The 21,122-nt window shown below is 25.9% G+C and overlaps 1 protein-coding gene across 5 annotated transcripts in view; it reads right to left on the bottom strand.

Annotated features, from left to right (window-relative positions):
* LOC132929105 (small conductance calcium-activated potassium channel protein) overlaps positions 1 to 21,122 on the bottom strand; it is a 244,790-nt gene that overhangs the window by 149,808 nt on the left and 73,860 nt on the right. For all 5 annotated transcript variants that reach the window (XM_060994211.1, XM_060994207.1, XM_060994208.1 and 2 more), the window contains exons 2-3: positions 18,835 to 18,915; positions 504 to 1,339 (exon numbers count right to left, since the gene is read on the bottom strand). In XM_060994211.1, the coding sequence (XP_060850194.1) occupies positions 504 to 1,289 (786 nt within the window). In that variant the 5' untranslated portion in view covers positions 1,290 to 1,339; positions 18,835 to 18,915. The remainder of the gene's footprint in view (positions 1 to 503; positions 1,340 to 18,834; positions 18,916 to 21,122) is intronic.

A 21,122-nucleotide genomic window follows, 5' to 3' on the forward strand; every position in this document is an offset into this window, starting at 1 on the left:
AAGCGTTTCGACGGGCATTGGTGAGTGACGGCCAGTGACGTAGTGATTGATACTTATACTACGCGGACAAGGCAAAACGTTTAATATACCGAAATCCACGAGGTCCGCCCGAGTGCGCCCGCTAAGATCTCATATATATACATATTTATATATATTGTTTTAAAATATATAGTATGTTCACCACGCCACTGCAGATATTATGGAGGGATGTGGTATACGCGATGTTATACCGCGGGTACGCGTGTTTATAACGGGTGCGGTATACATACGGACAAAAATCGGGTAAGGGGTTGTGACGACATTATAATATGCGCTCATTCAATATCAATAAAATAACAATAATATATAATGTGCGTGACGACTTGCCGGGTAAGAAAAACAATAAACAAAAAAATGATTAAAAACGAGAGACAAAAATTATAACGACATAAGAATATAACTCCTGATGCCTAACGTGTTGATTTTTTTATTTTTACGGTATATTACTGTAGTTAGTGTCCAACCTGTCGAAATTGTCTGATCGCGCCGTTTATCCGCAGCGAGTCGGCCGCGATCATCGCTATGTTGTCGGCCGGGTCGCGGAGCTGCCGCAGCGACGAGCTGGGCTGGTGGTGGATGTTGTGGCAACAGTGGCCCGAGCACATGGACGCGCTGCCGGTGGCCTCGGGCTGCGAGCTCTGTCTGATGATCCGCGAGCTGGGCGACGTGGTGAGCAGGACGGGCGGCGGCGGTGACAGTCCGTACGCGGATCCGACGCCGCCGCCGCCCACGCCGCCGATCGAGCCGCAACCGCCGGCGCCGTAACCGTACCCGTAACCGGTGGCCGAGCAACCGGCGGCGCCGACACCGCCGACGCCCGCCGAGCCGCAGCCGCCGCGGACGCTCTCGCGGGACACGGACCGCGAGATGCAGTGGCTCTTGCGCCGCAGGCACTGGCACCGGGACACCGCCAGGTACCGGCAGTGCAGCTCGATGTCCGGCACCGACCTCGCGGCCGCGCCGCCGTCCACGGGCGGCCCGCTGTCGTCGCTGCTGCCCAGCGTCGGCGTGGCGTTCCGCAGGTCCCGGTAGTGGTGCGGGATCAGCGAAGTGGTGCAGTCCTGCCGGGTGAGCACCGGTTTGCCGGTGGACGACGCGGTAGTGCCGGCCCCGGTGGCGGCGGCCGACGAAGACGGGGCCGCGGCCGCCACGGACGAAGACCGGACGACCGGCGGCGGACTCTTGACCAGCAGCGCGGCCGTCTCCTCGCTGCTACCGTAACCGCAGTTGGGCGCCGTCTCCGACGACATGGTGGTCGGTCCGACCTGCTTCTCGCTGCTCTCCGCCCGCGGCCGATCACCTGAAATCATCAACGCGTCACCGCGATCGTTAGCCAACCGTGAAATACTGCAGTGTTTAATGATAGGTACGACTCGTATATTATATTATATTATAATATTATTGTTGTGTTTCGCAAACGTTTTACGCCCTCCGTCTCACCCCCACCCCCCCAAACCACCCCCAACCGAGGGCCCGGTATTATCGTAGTTGTTATTGCAGTGTTGTGCGCTGGAGGTGTACCCGCGACGATGATTAATAAAAGGTCGTACCGTTAAACGCTGTTTTTAACGATAAGCAAACAACAAAAAGCAGAAATCACAGCGACAGCCACAGCAATAGACGAACGCCAGCAACGCAAAACAAACCAGAGCTCCAAGCCGAAATTATTTCTCTTTTTCTTTTTCGGTAAATGTGTTTCGTTATTTTTTTTCCGTTTTAAAAGTCGATTTAATTCGTTCAGGTGTTTTACGCTTTTTTAAAACTGGTGTCAATATAAATAAAACGTCGGTAAATTGTTTTTGTTTTTATTAAAAAAAAAAAAAAAAAAAATAATATATTTATTATTTTTTAATATGCATAAAAAAAATGTAACTAAAAATGGTTAAACCTTTTGTTTTTCTACTATAAAATAATGAATTTTTTAATTCGTTTTAATTTATTTAGATTTCCTTTTAAACCCATATAATGAAAAAACCTGTTTTAATCGGCTTGAAGCTCTGAAAATAACAAATACAAACATCAACATCACTAAAATTAATATTTCTAACTCGGTATCAGGGCAAAATCAAGGCTCTAAAGTTCGTGCACTAAGAATTTTGGCTGAAGATTATTGTGCAATAGAAAAAAAAATTGATTAAAAACTATGAACAATATTCATGGTTAAATCCTGTTTATTTTTACAAATTTATATAAGGCAAGTGTAAACAATGCCTAATTGCAATATCATAATAATATAGGTTTTAAAAAAAGAGGGTTAATATTATAAGAATATTCTTTTGAAATATTAGTTACTACTAATTATAATTTCGTGCTTTTTCACTTTTTATTTTTAAATTAAAAAAAAAAGTAATTTTGTAAAAAAAGGCGATGAAAATATAGATAGGTACATAAGAATTTCTAAAAAATACTTTTTTTTTATGTTTTTATAAGAATATAATGTATAGCCCATACAGATTTGTGTATAATAAATCTTATATATTGCGATAAGAGGGTAGAAAAAACATTAATAGCATTTATATGAATACGAAGCCATCTATTAGACACTGCTATTAGGTTAATTAAAAAAAATTAAATCAAAAGATCGCGGCACTACTTTCTTTTAAGTTCGAGAAGAATATTTCGAGGGAGAAGGGAATGAAAGTATAAACCAGTAATTTATGAATATATTGTGCTTTTCTTATATTCCTGAAAAAAAAATTGTTGATAAAAATTCTTAAATATGCTAAATAAGCCGAAAACTTCAATTATTTTCAAAGTTAGTAAAATTAAATGTCATATATTTATTAATCGTAGTATTTTGAGATAGATTACTTGTGCACTTTATCATTAGATTGATGTACAATTTCATGAACTTATGACTAACATTGAAAAAAAAAATAATACCGCCAAGGTCCGGCTGTCCGTGTAAACAGTCTATCGCGTGCCACAGTGGACCGTTTTACTGGAAAAACCACAATATACCTCACTCTCTCGCCGTTACACCCTTTCCACTGTTTGAGATAATAAACGCCAATTTTATTGCACAACCCGCATCATTACAACAACCACTATAATTGGTGTATAACAATAATATGTGAAAATAGTAGCCCCGACCGGCCCAGTGGATGATCGGTTTCTTCACGATCGTGTTGCATACCTATTACACACGAATTACGTATGGAGGTTGTTGTTATTATTATTATTATCGTCACTGTGCTCGTTTACCACAAACGATAGTTCCGATCGGCCTCAAGCGATAGTATAAAAATTTGTTTTTATATTTTATGTATATATATTATATATATACATTTTATATCATAACTAAACAGGTACATTCAAATTCCCGACGAATATTATTTTCGAATCGAAATATTGTAATATTTATAGTGTTGTGTTAATACGCTTTCGGTGGTGGTACACTTGATACGAATCGTAGAGATATATGATGAATACAATTTTAGGGTATGTTATCGAAAAGCAGTATATTAATGATTAGTAGGTTTTATTGAAAATCAAACATTTTACGACCATCTATATCTTATAAATGAAAAGAAACATTTCTTTTTTTTGGCGTTTAGAATAGTGGAACATGTTTTATTACAGTTTTAAATTTTTAACTACCAGGCGTTGCAATTCTTCAATATTTTATTCCAATTTTTACGAAATAAAAATATATTAATAGTATCATATAACGATATAACTATACGTTTTGGATTTCAAAATCAATTAGTTAATATTAGTATGAAATAATAAATATCGGCGTAATCGATTGACGCGAATAAATAATAGACATTCTAATAAAAAATCCAAGTGGCTTCTATAAAAAATACAATATTTAATCGAAAAACAATTTTAATGTAATTTAAATTATTTCAATTTTATTTCTTATTATTCGCAGAAAAAAAAATAGGTCATTTGTTTAATATCCATAAAGGATTAAGTAATGTGTAACGTATCAATCATTTTAATCGAATCAAGTACCAATATTAGGATTTAGTACTTGATTTTACCAAATGAGTGACTTTAATATTAAAATTGTTCATATTATAAGTCATTAGGTCGATAGTATTAAATGTAAAATATAAAATGTATTACTATTATGTTGCGGCTATAATATTGTTATACGCATTAACACATCACGAAATTACTTGCATATATAATGTTAATTGTTAAATTATACATGCATACGTACTTAAAAAACAGTTTCGTGAAAAAATGAATAAATATATTTAAATTATTTCTGTGCCGCTGAGTCACGTGTAAATATAATATATATATATTTTTTTAAACAAATTACTGAACTCTTTGCTTCAAGAAGTACTTTGTTATAATGATTTGTAAAGATATTGATTTATACGCATAATAATGTTTGTATAAATAAAAATGAAAACATTGGGCCGTCAACTATGTATACTTTATTTTTGTAGTATAAGGGTTACCTACTCAGACGACATAATATAAACGAAAACAACGGTTGCGTCAGAAAATCAGAAATATAGATCCAATTTAGTTCCACTTATGTTTTACCCTTCGATTGATAAATAAGGTAGGAATAATAAAATATACTACCTGCTACTACTGATTCCACAAATTCTACATTTCACTGACGTAGATTACGTCAGTGAAATCTTAATAGCTGATATTATGTCAATGCTTTTCCCCGATTAAAGGTTTTAATAATTTTGAAGTTGACGTACGTCCAAATATTTGACATATTATTTTACATTTTTGTACCAAAAAATGTGAACACATTGTCCATATTTTTTTAAATTTAATTAATTGTTAAAAATTACTATTAATTTATTTTGAAATGTAAAATGTTAGTTTTGATAATTAGTTACCTAACAGCAAAAAAAAAAATAATAGCGTAACAATATGAAAAATGCTTTATTTATTACATTTTATGAAATATATAATATAAAAGTCATATATACTTGTTAAATTCGTTTTAAGCTTCAAATAAATTGATTTTTACAGTAATATTCCATAATAACTACCTATTACAACCATTATAATATTGTAATAATGATATTGTATTATTGCATCGTTATTATTTGTAATTAAATTATAGGTAAATACAAAAACCTACATTGCAATTGTAATAAATAGACTGCAGATTAAGTTTTGAAAATAAAATATTAAATTTCAGTTTTATACGATTCAAATGAATATGCTGTATTCATAAAACAATTATAGCATTCATAATGTATATAAAATATGAAAAAATATAATGTACGCAGAATAATAAAATACAATCATTCATTTTTAGCATTAAACACGCAAAACCGATTAAAATTTGAATAACATTCCCATATATTTTTCTGATATTCATCACAATTTTATATCTTATATATTTAACATGCCGTATGTAAATAAATTATAATTATTATAACAATAGCATATTATGTATAAATATAAATTTGATAATTCAATTTAGTCTCAAGCGGGGTTTAAAGAATTGTTAATAGTGTTCTTGTATTTTTTTTAATTTGTTAACAAACAAAGTATTTTAATTTACCACTATTTTATGTATGTGTATAATTTGTAAAATGTTAGAAGAAATATTTTGTTTTATGTACAAAATTAGGTACCAACCTACTTCGGAATTCCAGTTAGGTACCTCACGGTATTCCATCATTTAATACATGCTATAAGAAGCTTAACAACATTTAGAGCTAACAATATTCATATTTTAAAGCAGCAGTATATGGATTATATGGAAGCAGTTTATCAAAATAACTATAAAAATATTAATATCAGTGAAGGCTGCCACGCCACTGTTCATAGACACATTTAATTATCCAGTTATTTTTATTAGAAAACTACAATTAAAAAATGGAATAATAATATTTCTAAAGTTGTTTAGTTTAATATTATATTGTCATATTGTATTTTTTAATATTCCGTATATTAAATTTAACCTTCTTATTTGGCTAAAATAAATTCTTAAATTAACAAATGTTTGTTTAATTTTAAATAAAAATAATTATTAATTAAATTAAGTATGTAGAAATAATTTTTATTTAACCATGATTTTTTTTTTCAATTATTAATAGTTTACGGATAAAAACAATATTAGACAATTGTAAGGTAAATATTTATTAAATTGTAATTAAAATACATATTATGATGACAATCGATATTATATTATTAGTAAGGATTTAACTATCAAATTGAAGAATTGTTAATGCTAATAAAAAGTCCAATATGAAAGACATACACTTTTATTTTTGTCAAAAATTAGAAATGGGAAGGTAAATTTGTTTACGATTAGTCATAAATATTTTCAAACATTCGCAAAAAATGTTATAAATGCTTTCCATGTTGTTATAATGAACTCAGTTATTTATAAAACGAAACTAATCAAAATGTTAATTTACGTACATTTGTTCTACTAACCTGTTTAATAACTGAATTCCAATAAAATCCTATCGAAAATGATAAAATGAACATCTTTAAAAATTGTATTTGTAACAATTAAATTTAACTAAGAGAAATATTCATATTACTTTGAAAAAACACATCGAGTATTCATTTTGATGGCATACCTTTATAAAATTGAAGCTTTTATATTTGATCTGAAACATAACACTTCAAGAATTTCTAGTTTATGGCGGCTTGGTATGAAAAATATAATTTGGTATAATAGAATATGCGGTAATTTCTAAAAGAAATATATTGTCAAATTTAAGTTTTATTTATAGCGCAAATATAATGTGTATAGGAATTCCTATAATTTAATTTGAAACATTTTATACAACTCATGAAATTCCGTTTTCAATTGTATCATTAATAGGTAGTAAATAAACGCGCCGAGGTAAACATAATTAATTATTTATTGACAATACGTTGTAACACCAGTTTTGTGTCTATTGCTAAATTAGTTATACGTTTGTTCAAATAAAATTTAAGTGTTTAAATTGTGAAGTCTGAATCGCGACGTGAAACATTTTCCATAAAATGCCGTCATTTTGTATACCAAAAAGGATATATTAATAATCATTATCGAATTTACAAGAGAAATATTGCATAGGATTAATGAAACATTATGACCATTCTACGATACCGTTTATTCAGGCTTATCCTGTGGTTATATTTTGAATACAGTGTATATTTTATGTATCAATACTGTGTAAATAAATGGCCACATAATCGATCATATCGAAAAGTTTAATATATTTTCAAGAGCACCTTGATCCTTTTGAATGTAATCAATAGAGGGCCAAGGCAAACAGAAATTTACTTTTAAAACTTTTGATGAATAAGAGTTTCAGTCAATATAATACGAAAAAAACTTCAGAGTATTTTTGATTAAACATAATATTAAACCAAGTCGATGAAGATATATTATTAGGAACGCAATATGAAATATAAAAAAAAAGAACATGAAAGTTTCGTACAACGGGTAGAGAATAAAGTATATTTTACAAACATACTTGTGTCTGAAAACTGAAAAGTATTCAATATTAAAAATAAAAAAATATACTTTTTTAACAGTTATACAGCTTTTACGTTATTACGTAAAATCATTTTATAATAATATACAATAATTACAAATGAGTACAATAAAATCTATTTTGAATTTATTTCACAGACATGTGGAATAGATTGTTTTAAAATGTCTTAATATATCTATATAGTAAGTATACAATAATATGGCGTCAGCAAGCATTTTTTGTAAAAAAAAATAAGTACCTGTATATGAACGATTAGAAGATGTATATAAAAAAGATTTAGTTCAAATCTTTTTTATATTTTTATCATCTGTGAAATATTAAATTGCGCGTTTGATTTATAATGATATACGAAAGTATTGATTGATTTATTTGTCTTTATTTATTGTGTCCTATACATTTTCACGCAAGATTTAATTTTTAAAACAAAATAAAGGTATACGCATATTATTCCTCATTAAAAATGAACTTTATACAAAAAACAAGTATACAAATAGACCATCTAACCAATTACATATTATTACAAACTTATTTTAATTTCTATTAACTTAATTTATTTTATCTATATAATCGTGATGTAAAAAAAATAATCTATCCAAAAAGCATGCTAATTTAAATAAAAAAGTACGTTTAATAATATTTTATTTTATTCTACGAAAATAATGTGCAACGTATTCAACGTTTTCTGTATTTTTATTACTATAATTTTTTTCCCCGATAGTACCTAAATGTAATCAAGTCGGTATTAACTGTGGAGTTATTAGGTATATAAATTTTTATATTTTTGAATATTAATATTATAGTACTCTTAGTAATTACAAGCGTTCAACATAAATATAATCGGTTATAGGTGTTGCTAATTATTAAAAAATAAAAAAACTGTATTTTCGAAAATAATGAAATTAAAACCATGTTTACTTATAAACATAATTTTAAACTTGGTTAATATATTGCACGAATCAATAAGGTTTAAAAATATTATTATTGGCTCGATCGCCAAAAGCTGTTTTAGAGTTATAAATCTACACATATTATATTATCTTAACATCATACACGATCGATTACAACATATACATACACATACACAATATACACGTCATATTATATTTAAAAATTAAAGTTAGACGTCATACATTTTAAATCTAAAAGCTATAAATCCGTTTATTAGAATGTGTTATGATAAAAATAATCTATTAAACACTGTTATCGTTTTTTTTTTTTTTTACTCATATTATATTAATCCTCTATTAATATTACGTTATTTTAATACAGTTACCTATTTTAATACGTTACTTAAATATTACTATGAGTAATTTTTTTTTTATTTTGATAACTTTATTTCCTTAACTTCTTTCCCTCGTGGTTTTCGTTTGGGTATAAAATATTAATACAATGTTTGTAGGCATCGCGTGCTTAGAATCATTAAATGGGAGTGGGTCATATACAAACGATGATACATCACGCCAACATGACTTTTGTTTTATGTTCGATTGACAGAATTTTACTTTAAATATAAAATGCAGTTATTATATTATGATAACAAGACTGGATTTAAAAATAGGTAGGTAATGGAAATGTATTGGGTGATAGAAAAAAAAAATTATGTTTTTGCGCATAATTTTAGCAAATGAATATATGTTACTAATATTTAATTTAGTTTAATAATATGGGTACTTACTATCTTTTTTCAACGACAAATTGTTAAACTTTAAAATAATACTTTATTTATGTTTTTCTAATTTGAATTCTCGAACACAAACTATAGTTAATTATTTTTTATTTTTTTTACAAACGATGTGACTTAATTAACGGGCTATAAATTATTTGTGTTCAAATGTTGAAAATATTCAAAAATTTAATAACGATCTATCATTGAACGATATTTGTAATTTTATTATATTATTCAAAACAAATTAATCGTATCAACTTGAAAGAGTCCATTATTACTTAATTTATTATTTTCTTTAAACAATGACATTTTTTAATCAATATCCATATTCAAACTTATTTTTAGCTATTTTGTATATATGTATCTATTTTTAGCCATTGGTCGAAATTCTACTGCAACTAGTTTAATAATATTTGCAAAATCAACATGTTCTAAAAAATTGCATTTCTTAACGCACAAACTGCACATCAACATATTTGTTTATTTTATTTTTAATTGGTTCGCATGATTGAAAATCTATTATTTTATTTTATAAATTGACGAAGTTACTGCTTTTATTTATTTCATATTGGACTTTGAATGGTAAAAACTAAAAATGTATACACAATTTGAATTCTCTGGACAGATAGCGCCACTACTGTTTTCTATTTTTGTGTTTTAACTGCCTTAAGCGCCGCGAAATATATTGTATTAAAAATTAGACAAAGCTAATTTTTTTTGCGTGACTAGTCGATAATAACTTTCCAATTGTATATCTATTTTTCTCCCATTATGTATACAGTCGAAAAAACAGGTACGTTAAAAAAGGGTTTGCGAATTAATAGTATATATATAATATAAAGATTTGAACGTTTTATTTTATAAAATATGTTAGTACACGTAATTATACACAGTTAAAAAATTTTACTCGAATTCCCTCATAAGTTTTACTCATAATTGTATAAAAATATTAAAAATATTTTAAAAATACATAATAACAATATTTATTAAAAAAACGTATGAAGATAAAATTACATGACATTTTTTTATTTATTTTATCATCCGCACGTTCTTATTAGCTATACTATAATAAAAATACATCTTATTGTTATGGTTTTCAAATTTTAAATTTCACACTTTTCATGAGTTTTTGACTTTCTCAATTTAATCACCAATATGTTGTTATTATTAGAGAGATTTTAATATTAAAATATGAATTTATATCATAGATTATTATTTTAAATATTAAAATATAGTATTATGTTAACAATGATGATCTATCTTATTTAGACTCATGAACGTGCCGCAATGGCTTATTGATTTGATTATACTATAAAAGGATAATGTATAGGCACATAATATTATTTTATGTTTTCCTGCCATACACAATTTATAAGATTAAACAGACAGTGTACTCAAAATAAAGAACTATAGGTATATCACATTATTTGAAATACTGTTAATACCTATATGTAGTGGAGTATATTAAATTGTTTCAATTGTTCAACCCTGACGGGTGCTCTTAACGCTCAGGAAAAATAACGGCTTCAGAATAATATAGTGTAAGCTTTCAAACTAATAACAAAAACTATTGACTATCGAGTTTTCCTCTCCTGAGGCTACGGCAGTTGAAATTCTAGAAACTTTTATTGTGACCGTTTGTTTGCAATCTTTAAAATTTGAAGGTCCTTTATTAAAACTCATAATATTGATATTTGCTGTTCGCATGAACATAAAAAATAAGATCATAGTAGGCGTGTAAACTATGATCATTGTTTATTTATGTGTAGGTATACGTTGCCCGTTACAGAGTAACCGATGTTATCATCAATAGTTAAACACGTTAAAAATACGAAGTATTTAACGTTTTAAGTCTAGAAAATATTGGTGCAATAATAATTTCAATTTATTGCATATTATTTTCTTTTTATTATTATTATTAATTTTTTAAATACATTTTCTATCTATATCACTTGACTGCTTTTAATAAGCTCGTCAATATAATATAAAGCATAGATGGTTATTTATATAATCGTTTTATTATATTTTGTTAACTATTATATAGTGTACAATACATATAGCATAAAAATGTCTGCTCATAATACCAACCGTGACAAAACAAACGGATAATAATAATGTTATGATACAAAATGCTATGTTATTGCTAAGGAATTTTCGTAGGTATTTAATGTAATGGAATATGATAAGAGCTTCGACCTATATTCTATGATTTGTTAAATACCATTGTAGTAATGGAATTTTTAAATTGAAATATTAAAACTAAAAATAACAAAAATGAAGTTTATTACAAATATATTTTCATAGTTGATTCATTACTGCTGGATATATGTAGGAATTCCGTTCTTGTTTTTAATGAAATATAAGTTTGTATATATGTATATTTATTATTAAAGTTCAAAACTTATCTATGGTAAACTAGATCAGACTGCATGTAAAATTTTATCTGGCTTATACCTTTTTAACAATAATATTATCGTATGCCTATCCCTGTCTTTTATTTTCGCGATAGTTTTTCGGATTTAAAAATGATGGTGCTATAAATTAAATCCGTACCATAATTAATTAAAATATAAAATTTAAATTATTAAAAGTTTGTAAATGTACTTCAGCCAAATCAGACATATTATATTCATATTTTTTTTTATACAATTTTAAATATTAAAGTTACTATAGCTTTTTTTGTTATGTCATATAGTGTAATGCAACTAAAATTTTAATTTTAAAATGCAGTTAAAAATATGTTTAAGCTATAGTATTTAGACATAAAAAAAAAAAAAAAATGTAATTTATAAATCATATTTAGTTAAATGATTTATTCCACGTATACCTTGCTACTTCCGTTTTCGTCAGGCAATTTTAGGAATGCATATTAGGATACTCATGCTAAACATATGCATTTAATATTAAATCCAATATAAGATAATGTTAAAAATATTCAATGTATGTTACGCATCCTTTATTCACCATTATTATATCAATTGTATATTTACATTTACGATTTTTTTCTATTTTACTAAAATTAAAAAAATTTGACCTAGATGTTCAAATTTGGAAAAATGCAATTTTTAACAAAATTATTTTTGTATTAATACGTTACCAATAAATTGACGTTCGATGGCGTTGCTTCATGGTTGGAATTTATTGATTTTGAATCATGACTATAAAAGAAAGAGGTAGGAAAAAAATAATGTGTTCTGTCATATGTTCGAAAAACTACAGCTGACGTGCCTTCCAAATACTCATCAGAGCGTATTTATTTAATGCATTTTGGCTTCCTCTTTCGGAATTTTTTATTTTTTCACATTTATTTTTTTAGTTAAAGATTAGAACGATATATAGGGTATAAGAGCCATAAAAGGTAATGATGAAATGGTAATTTTAGAATTATCAAGATATCATACATTTCTAAACGTCTAATGAACAACGCGTTTACCAACAAAATGTCAATGATTTAATATTTGAATTACCTTTTGTATTTTTCCATCAGTTCACCCAAAATCTAGATACCAAATTTTGTCAGAACCTTTGTTCTGTCTTATTTATAAATATCAGAAATTACGATAATCTTTATTACTATAATAATAAACTCAAATAAATTGTATACCGGATGATTTAATTACGAAATTTATATTCTATATTATAGAATAAGAATGTATATTGTGAAACATTATTTTTGAATCATAAAATATTGAAATTTAATTGTTGTTGTTGTACTAGAATTTTAATGGTTTAAAGATTTGATTTATTTTATTTTATTTTTATCATAAAAATTATTTTTACCTATATTACTAGACATAATTTTAATTTCCTACACAAGCCAAAAATATGTAAGTACAATATAGTCTCCTGAGCCCCTATTCCAAAGACTTATTTTGAAACAATATTCTTTTTTGAAAAATATAATGTAATAAATAAATAAATAGATGGAAGTGGATAAATATCATAAATTATCCTAATTATTAATAGTAGTTTATTGATAAGTGCTATGTACTCATGTTTAATTTAAAATATAGGTATGGTAAATTATGTATTATATTATTATAACATTAATATAAACTGTTAATACCATATAACCACTAGTTACAAGTACTTTCATTATAATTTATGTTTTATATTTTTCATTTGGAGGTTTTTATGAGTTTAAGTGAACTAAACTTAATTAAATAACGTATTTTTACCTACATAACATTTGTTAATTACTTTCTAGTTATTCAAATTAAAAAAAATATATTGTAATATTATTTATCTTAAATTGTGTTCAATAAAAATATTTGATATTAGTTGATAAATATTATTTTAAATAGTCATCAAATGGTTTATAAGACAGTCGATTATCGATAAGAACTAGCTAATATATAAAAAAGCCTATAATGTAGAATCTAAAACTATATTTTTTAGTAGTATACATTAAACCTATAGGTTTAAGACAATGCATATAATATTAAAATAATATAAATTAATCTTCAAGAAGCTTTTTTTATGGAGTAACGATATCTACATTATACGTCATACCTTACATACTGTTCTATATTCAAGACATTATTACAGAATAGGGTATTCTATATTAAATACAAATAATTTAAATATTTATATTGATAATATAATTCAATATAAATTGTAATCTGCTTATGATGAATTTAATGGTTGTCACACATTTTCGCCAACATTTTACTTTTGACTTTTTCTATAAATACTCAGTTTCACCAAATAAGATATTGACATTTCAAACATGACGATTTCTGTATTATTAAAAGCTGTTATACTGTAAGTTTGTTTAAAATACTATAAAATATTTAAGATATTAAGCACATTTGAATGAAATCGTTTTTATATAACTATACCACTTTTAAAGCTTAAAGTATCACAAACGAAATAAGTAGTATACGTAAACATAATTTATAAAATGAGAAATAAAAGTAAAATAAAACGTAGAAAATAGAATACAACAAAAAAATCAATTTACAAGAATAAATTAGAGTGATAATAGCGATGATACTCGTATATGTTGAAGTATATTTAATATTAGTTTAAATTAACTAAAGATAAGGATGACATTTTTCTATGTTAGATAGAATATCTGATAAAAAAATATCAAGTTTAGCATTGTTTCGTGCATAAAAAACCCTACTTAATACCTGGCCAATGATAAAATAAAGATTAGTCGATGTTTATTAGAGAGAGAAATTAATATAATCAATATCAACATTTATTATGTTATAGATAAACACCATATCATAAATATACTCATCTAGATTCTAAGACAGGAATATTAAAAAAATAACTTAATAATATGGTGTATTATATCTGAGGAAAAATTCGGTTGAAACTTCAAGTAGCATATAGAAACCGATGTTGACTTTTCAATATTAAAAATATGGTTTTTACGATAAGGGTTCCAAAACTATTGTTTCATACTTCTTTGCATATTGTAATACATGGGTTTGACTTCAAAGTTTTTATTTATATATTAAAATTAAAATTTTTAGAAATAAATGCATTTTTAAATACAAGCTCATTTGAAAATGTTTGTGAATTTCACGAAATTTTAACTTCAAACATTTAAAAACAAAATAATGAGTATCTATACGTGTTTTCATTTTTATTTATTAATAGCTGAATGAAAACTTATGAAGAATCTTTTGTTACATTTTCAATATTATTGACTTTAAAAAAATAATTATATAAATTTAACAAGTATACACACCATTATAAGATCAATACATTCCAGAATCTAAAATGTATAAATTCGACAGAAACATTTTATACTTCGAATTATGAAAAATACTTCGTTAAAAATTTAAATTAAATTCCTAACTTTCAATGTATTTTAAAATATAAGCGATTAAATAATTTCTGCATTACTTATTTATTATATATTTTTTTTCAGAAAAATACCTGATATTATAACATCATAACATTTTTAATTTAGAGGAAAACAATCTAGTAGAGTATTAAAGATACAAATAAAAATTGTTGTTCCATTCAGTGTGATAGTTTTGAAATGATGTATTGTCCTCTATACTATTTTTACCTATTTGTATAATTAATATAATTGAAGTTACTATAAATGTATTACTTTAGTTAATCATATAAAATAAAAATGAAACTATATATATATATATGTATATATGTTGTATTGTTGTATAGGTATACTATTACTATAACTTTTAATTTTTGAATTAAATGTAGATATGTGTAAAATAAAAAATTATGTAGAATATAATTATATATTTATTAATGTATATACTATAAATTAGTTAATTATATTATTGAAAAAAAAAATTGTTAGTTTTTCTAAAAATGTTGACAAATCATAGTAAACATTGAATGATCAGTTTTTGATTATTGATACGGGAGCTATAGTGATTTGAATATTTTAGTAATCAACATGAATAATTTTTTAAAATAGTTCAAGTATAATATGTACTAGATTTAATATTACAACTATTTTATATTTTTTTATAAAACTATTTTTAAAGACTACTTAATAGTATAAATACTACAAACATTTTAAAAACTAAGAAACTATTCATTTAATTATCCACTAAATAATTTACAGCAAAATAGGGGCTTCTTTTTGAAAAACAAAAGTTTGTATCACTACAACTGATACATCTTTAATTGGTAAAAATATAATTCAAGAATTCGAAAATTGTTAGTTTTTGGTTATATTGTGAAAAATTTTAATTTGAATGAATTCGTTATTAAATGAAAAAAAAATGAAGCTGAAAAATGCTTGGTGAATCACTAAAATTATTCAATGTATCATAAATATTTATGTTATATATATAAATATATATAATTTTTTAATATAATTTACCTTTAATGTTAATAATATAAACATATTATTCATTCGCAGTTCTTATTATTATCATTTTTTTTTTTTTTTTAATTTTAATATTATAATAGAAAACTATTGCATGAAATACATTTGATGAATGAATATTCAAATATTGTTTGTAGGTATAGTTTAAACACTTGTCAAAATATAAGTTCAACTTTAAATAAGACCACAAAAACGTTAAGCATTCGTTACATTCAACTTTACCAAGCATAGAACCATTATGTTTCAACTTTCTGATCATTTTTTACCCCGAGCCAATGACGATGACAAGAGCTGACTTTTCAAATAAAGGATACAAAACTTTTGTAATCAATATTATATTTGAGGTGAATGCCATTTTTATATTATTATGATATATTCATAAACTATAAACAAACATTTACTATGTTATACATCTATACATTAATATACGTTATTTCATAATATATGTATACAGATTGGATTACCAAGATTAATATGTATAACTTTTCTATTCAAAAATATTGCTTGATGGCAAAGACGTAGTATACGTTACGTAGTTGTAAATATAACATTTTCATTATTCATATTATCTGATATGTCGTTTATCACGTTATTGATTTAATTCAACCATTGATTATTATTATTGAGATGTTTGATATCGTGAAAATTTAAATTAAATAATTTACACACAGTCTGAATAGCACTTAGATTTGAAAAAAATTGGTTACAAATATCTAGACTATGGTATATTTATGTATAAATATGAAATTTTTCAAACGGCAAAACAAAGATTGTAAAATAATGTATTATTTAAAATGTTGCTTTTTAAGTGGAACCATTGAATATGGTTTGCAGCATTGAGAATTTATTATGATTTATTCGTAGAATAATTTGTAAGACTATATTTTTATATATTATATACGTACACATATTTTGCATCTAATGGTATAATATTTTTCTTATCTTACCTACCTATTACAATTTTAATCACAGCAGTAAACTTTTCTATTTAACATGCAATTATTTATTTTTATTTTCAATGCAAAGTCTGGAATGAAAATTCGCACACGAATGTTTGAAAAAAAACTGAAAATATATTATGCACAAGGAAATAATGTAAACAAATTATTCGCATAATATATAAAGTTCTTCGAATAGCAAATAACAACGTCCAATAAATTATACGCCAATCAAAAAAAAAAAAAAGAAGCTTTTTATATGATTCTCTGTTTATATAAAACCAAACGTCACGACTTGTAAATTCTTGTAAAGGTATAGGTAGTTTATTTTACTATTCGTAATAATTATTAAAATTATTATATTATAGCGATCAATTATGTTATACATTATTTAGCCATTAATAAGGACATCATAAGTACTAGTGTAATATTTTAAGATATAATGTGACGATGATGAGGGTATTTTGATATTATTATTTATTATTATTTTTTTTTTTTTTGTGACCCGGTATCCTTGTTAATTCAAGTCAAAGTTATTATAAATCTTTGAAAAGTTCTAAAAAAAAAAAAAACTCAAGTTAACTAATAATTTACGAGATTGTAACTTCAACTGTCAATGACTTGACTAGTATTGCGTTAATTATCCATGCCTCTCACCACTTGCATTGCAAACTTCAATATGCTTTAAATGTATTTATTATTTCTAAAATGAGTTAATTTGTAATAAAATATATTAGCATATTATATTGTATTATTTTACAAAACGATTCTGACGTAATTTAGTGTTATTACTGAAGATTTTAATTTATATTGATTTTATTAATGTGTACATAATAAATAAATATGTAAATACCTAATCTAATATATAAATATATTCTAAAATTTTAATTTTAGACTACAACAATACAAAATAAAATCGTCTTAATATGTATACGATAGAGTCTAGGAAAGATGAGTGACTCCGTCAAAAAAATATGTTAGATTAATCGTGATGTTATGCTTAAGTACGCCTGTACAATACTCTATGTTGTAGAATGATATCAAACAGTAAGCTGATTATTTAAATTTAGTGAATTATGTTAGTCTAAAAAGAAGGGACGGACAATGTAGAATAAATAATTTAAAAAGTATCACGTTTGATTTCACTTCAACAAGGATAGAATATTCTAGTATACTTAGATAGTTCAAATTTCTATATAAAAAGGTCGATTGACGCTAATTGTCAAATCGGTTATTTACTAAAATGCGACACAAATAATTATTTACAAAATTATTATAAATAGCTAGATTATGCTATATAGATTATTATTATTAAATTAATTATTATAAAAATTGTTGTTGTTTTTAATGAAGTACCTTAATTAATTATAATATAATTACACTGTAATTTATCGTACAATATGATATTAAATTTCATAATAATTTAAAAAAGAGGTTAAATAATAAAGCCATATGATTTAATTTAGGAAATATTATTATTGACAATAACAGAAAAAATAAAATCATAGATGATATCCACTATGTAATCAATTTGCTAACGATAATACTAAAAACATAATTAATTTATTCATTACTAAAATATGAGCTATTAATATCTATTTTTGTTTTATGATTAAACATAATAATTTAAATTATATATAATAGTAAATATTAAAACTTTTATTAAAGTATAATATTTTATTATTATAAATTCATAATAATAACATTAAAAATACTTGTATATTATTATTATTTTGTTGTCAAATCATAATATAATATTAAGTAAAAATAATAATTAATGTGAATAAAGATTAACTAAAAATAATGTATAACATTTAAGATTACTTAAATGTGCCATAATTAAATCTTGTATTTAAATATTTCATAATAATAATAGGCTTGCAAAAAAAATAAGTATATTAAGGTAACAAAAAATAAAACAAAACTCACTTAATCATTTGACAGGTGTGAGTAAACAAGGCAGCGTGAGACTATGAATTTTTTTGTCACATGATTCTTATATAATAGTATCTGTAAAAAAAAAAGACAATTTAAGTTATTAAAGTACCTTTTTATGTATCTAAATACACCAGTAGTTTTAGAAACCATAATTTAATTTTTAAACAGCTTGTAACAAATTATATTTAAACATTTTTTTGTTGAAGTAAAAATAATACTATGCATGATAAATATAATACATTCTACTTTACCAAAGTTAAAAATATGTTACTGCGTAACAGTGAAAATAATAAAATGTATTTTATTGTATGACAATGTAGAAAACTTTATGTAGAATATACGTTTGTATTCAACTTGCTTGAATAGTTGTGTCTCATAATATAATGATCAAATAAAAATTGAGACATTTTGTGACAGGTCAAGTTGATTGTCCTATACAATTGAAACTTCTTTATTCTATAACATCATTTATTTGTATTTGCCATCTATCAATACCAATAACAACAATTAATTTAAATTTTTAAATTTAATTAAATTTATTTATAATTGTTTACATATTTTATTTTTACATTATATAAGTTAGGTTACGGATAAATGATTAATTTTAACTTTAAGATAGCTTAAAAAATAATAATAATAATATTTATTTGTAATGTATTTAAAAATACAATCGCTTATATTTGGCCTAAAAACGGATTAGCTTGTAACATATACAAAAGTAGTAGGATTTTAAATTATTGGGCTCACTTTCTATGGTTATTCTTATTTAAAAAGGAATTCAGTAATTTCATGAACAACCGAGTTCATTTTTACGAAATATAATAAATGAATAGGTACTTGAAAGTATATCTTTCACGGTTGCTTGTAATATACATTGTTCAGATATGCTGATCATACTTTATTATAATACTGCTGAGAACAGAAAATCAGAAGAAATCGAATAATCATTAAAACTTTTGGACGCATAAATCGTTTGAAATTGTATAAAATTTTAAAATGTATATATTATCTAAGCGTCTGAAATTCGAAGACCTTATTTTTAACCCAATCAGTAATATTATTTATCTATTTGATAAATTGAAGCTTTCATTCCTATAACTTTACTATAGGTGGTACGTGATGATAAGTGGTCGTTATTTTGTAAAGTATACGTGTAGTATTTGTGAACGGGTTCAACTTTTAGATTGATGGGCTTCGATTTGTCAGCTCCAATAACCATGTTTGACAAATTAAATGACAAACGATACGGCGTCTATGGCTACCTACTTGGGGAAATTACTCTTGTTAATTAATCTTCGTTAACCACCGGAGAACACAGTGTAGCTGAGCATAGTTATTATTTAGGTACAAGAGGCTTCTTCAAGTTAAAATAAATTAGGAGAGAACCTATTAAAATTTTTGAATATTAAAAAAATAACCATAGAAATCTCAAAAACAATTAAAAAATCTTAGGGTGCTAGGCAATATCTTAAAACGAAGAATTCCTAATAATTATATTATGTTTGATGATATATAATATATAGTAGTAGTAAAAGTAAATAATATACTATATGCCATTATAATAAACTATAACCATTGTTGCCACCTGCGGGCTGCGGTTATAACTATGTTCGAAATTCTATATTTAACAATAAATCAAGTGTAACTGAGCAACTCACATTATTGCTTTTCGGCTTTAATTATATATAAATAAAAAAAAAGGAATGAATGATCGTTTCTATTATAGTTGATTAATCCTATTTAACATTTCAAGACTGGAAAGAAAAAAACAATTAATCTTACACCAATCGGTTGTTAACGAATTCAATCCATGGTTCACATGATATAATATACACATGCCAAAAAAAAAAATATATATATAAATTTGGTTGTTATTTTTCATAATTATAGTACTCTACATTTTGAGCATATCAATAAGCTATACTTATTGTGACAGTATTTCTCAATCATTGATTTAAAGTTATATATACAATTTAAGGGAAAAAATATTTGACATAAGTACAATATTAAAACGATAAAAAAAAATGGACTCACATAAATATATTTACCATGGATTTATGTCCAATACAATTTGTTTTAAAAAATTTAAAGAATATAATGCGTACGAAATCAAAATATTTTCATAATAAACATTAAATAATTATAATTTTAATTTGTTGTTTTACATACATCATGCAAAATCAACATACATTCGGTACCTAAATATAAAATATTACTCTTATTATAATATTAGGATGTGTACTCTCGCCAGTATTGAACAACCGTAATAAATTAACAAG

Source organism: Rhopalosiphum padi, chromosome 4, assembly GCF_020882245.1.
Source record: "Rhopalosiphum padi isolate XX-2018 chromosome 4, ASM2088224v1, whole genome shotgun sequence".
NCBI lineage: Eukaryota > Metazoa > Arthropoda > Insecta > Hemiptera > Aphididae > Rhopalosiphum > Rhopalosiphum padi.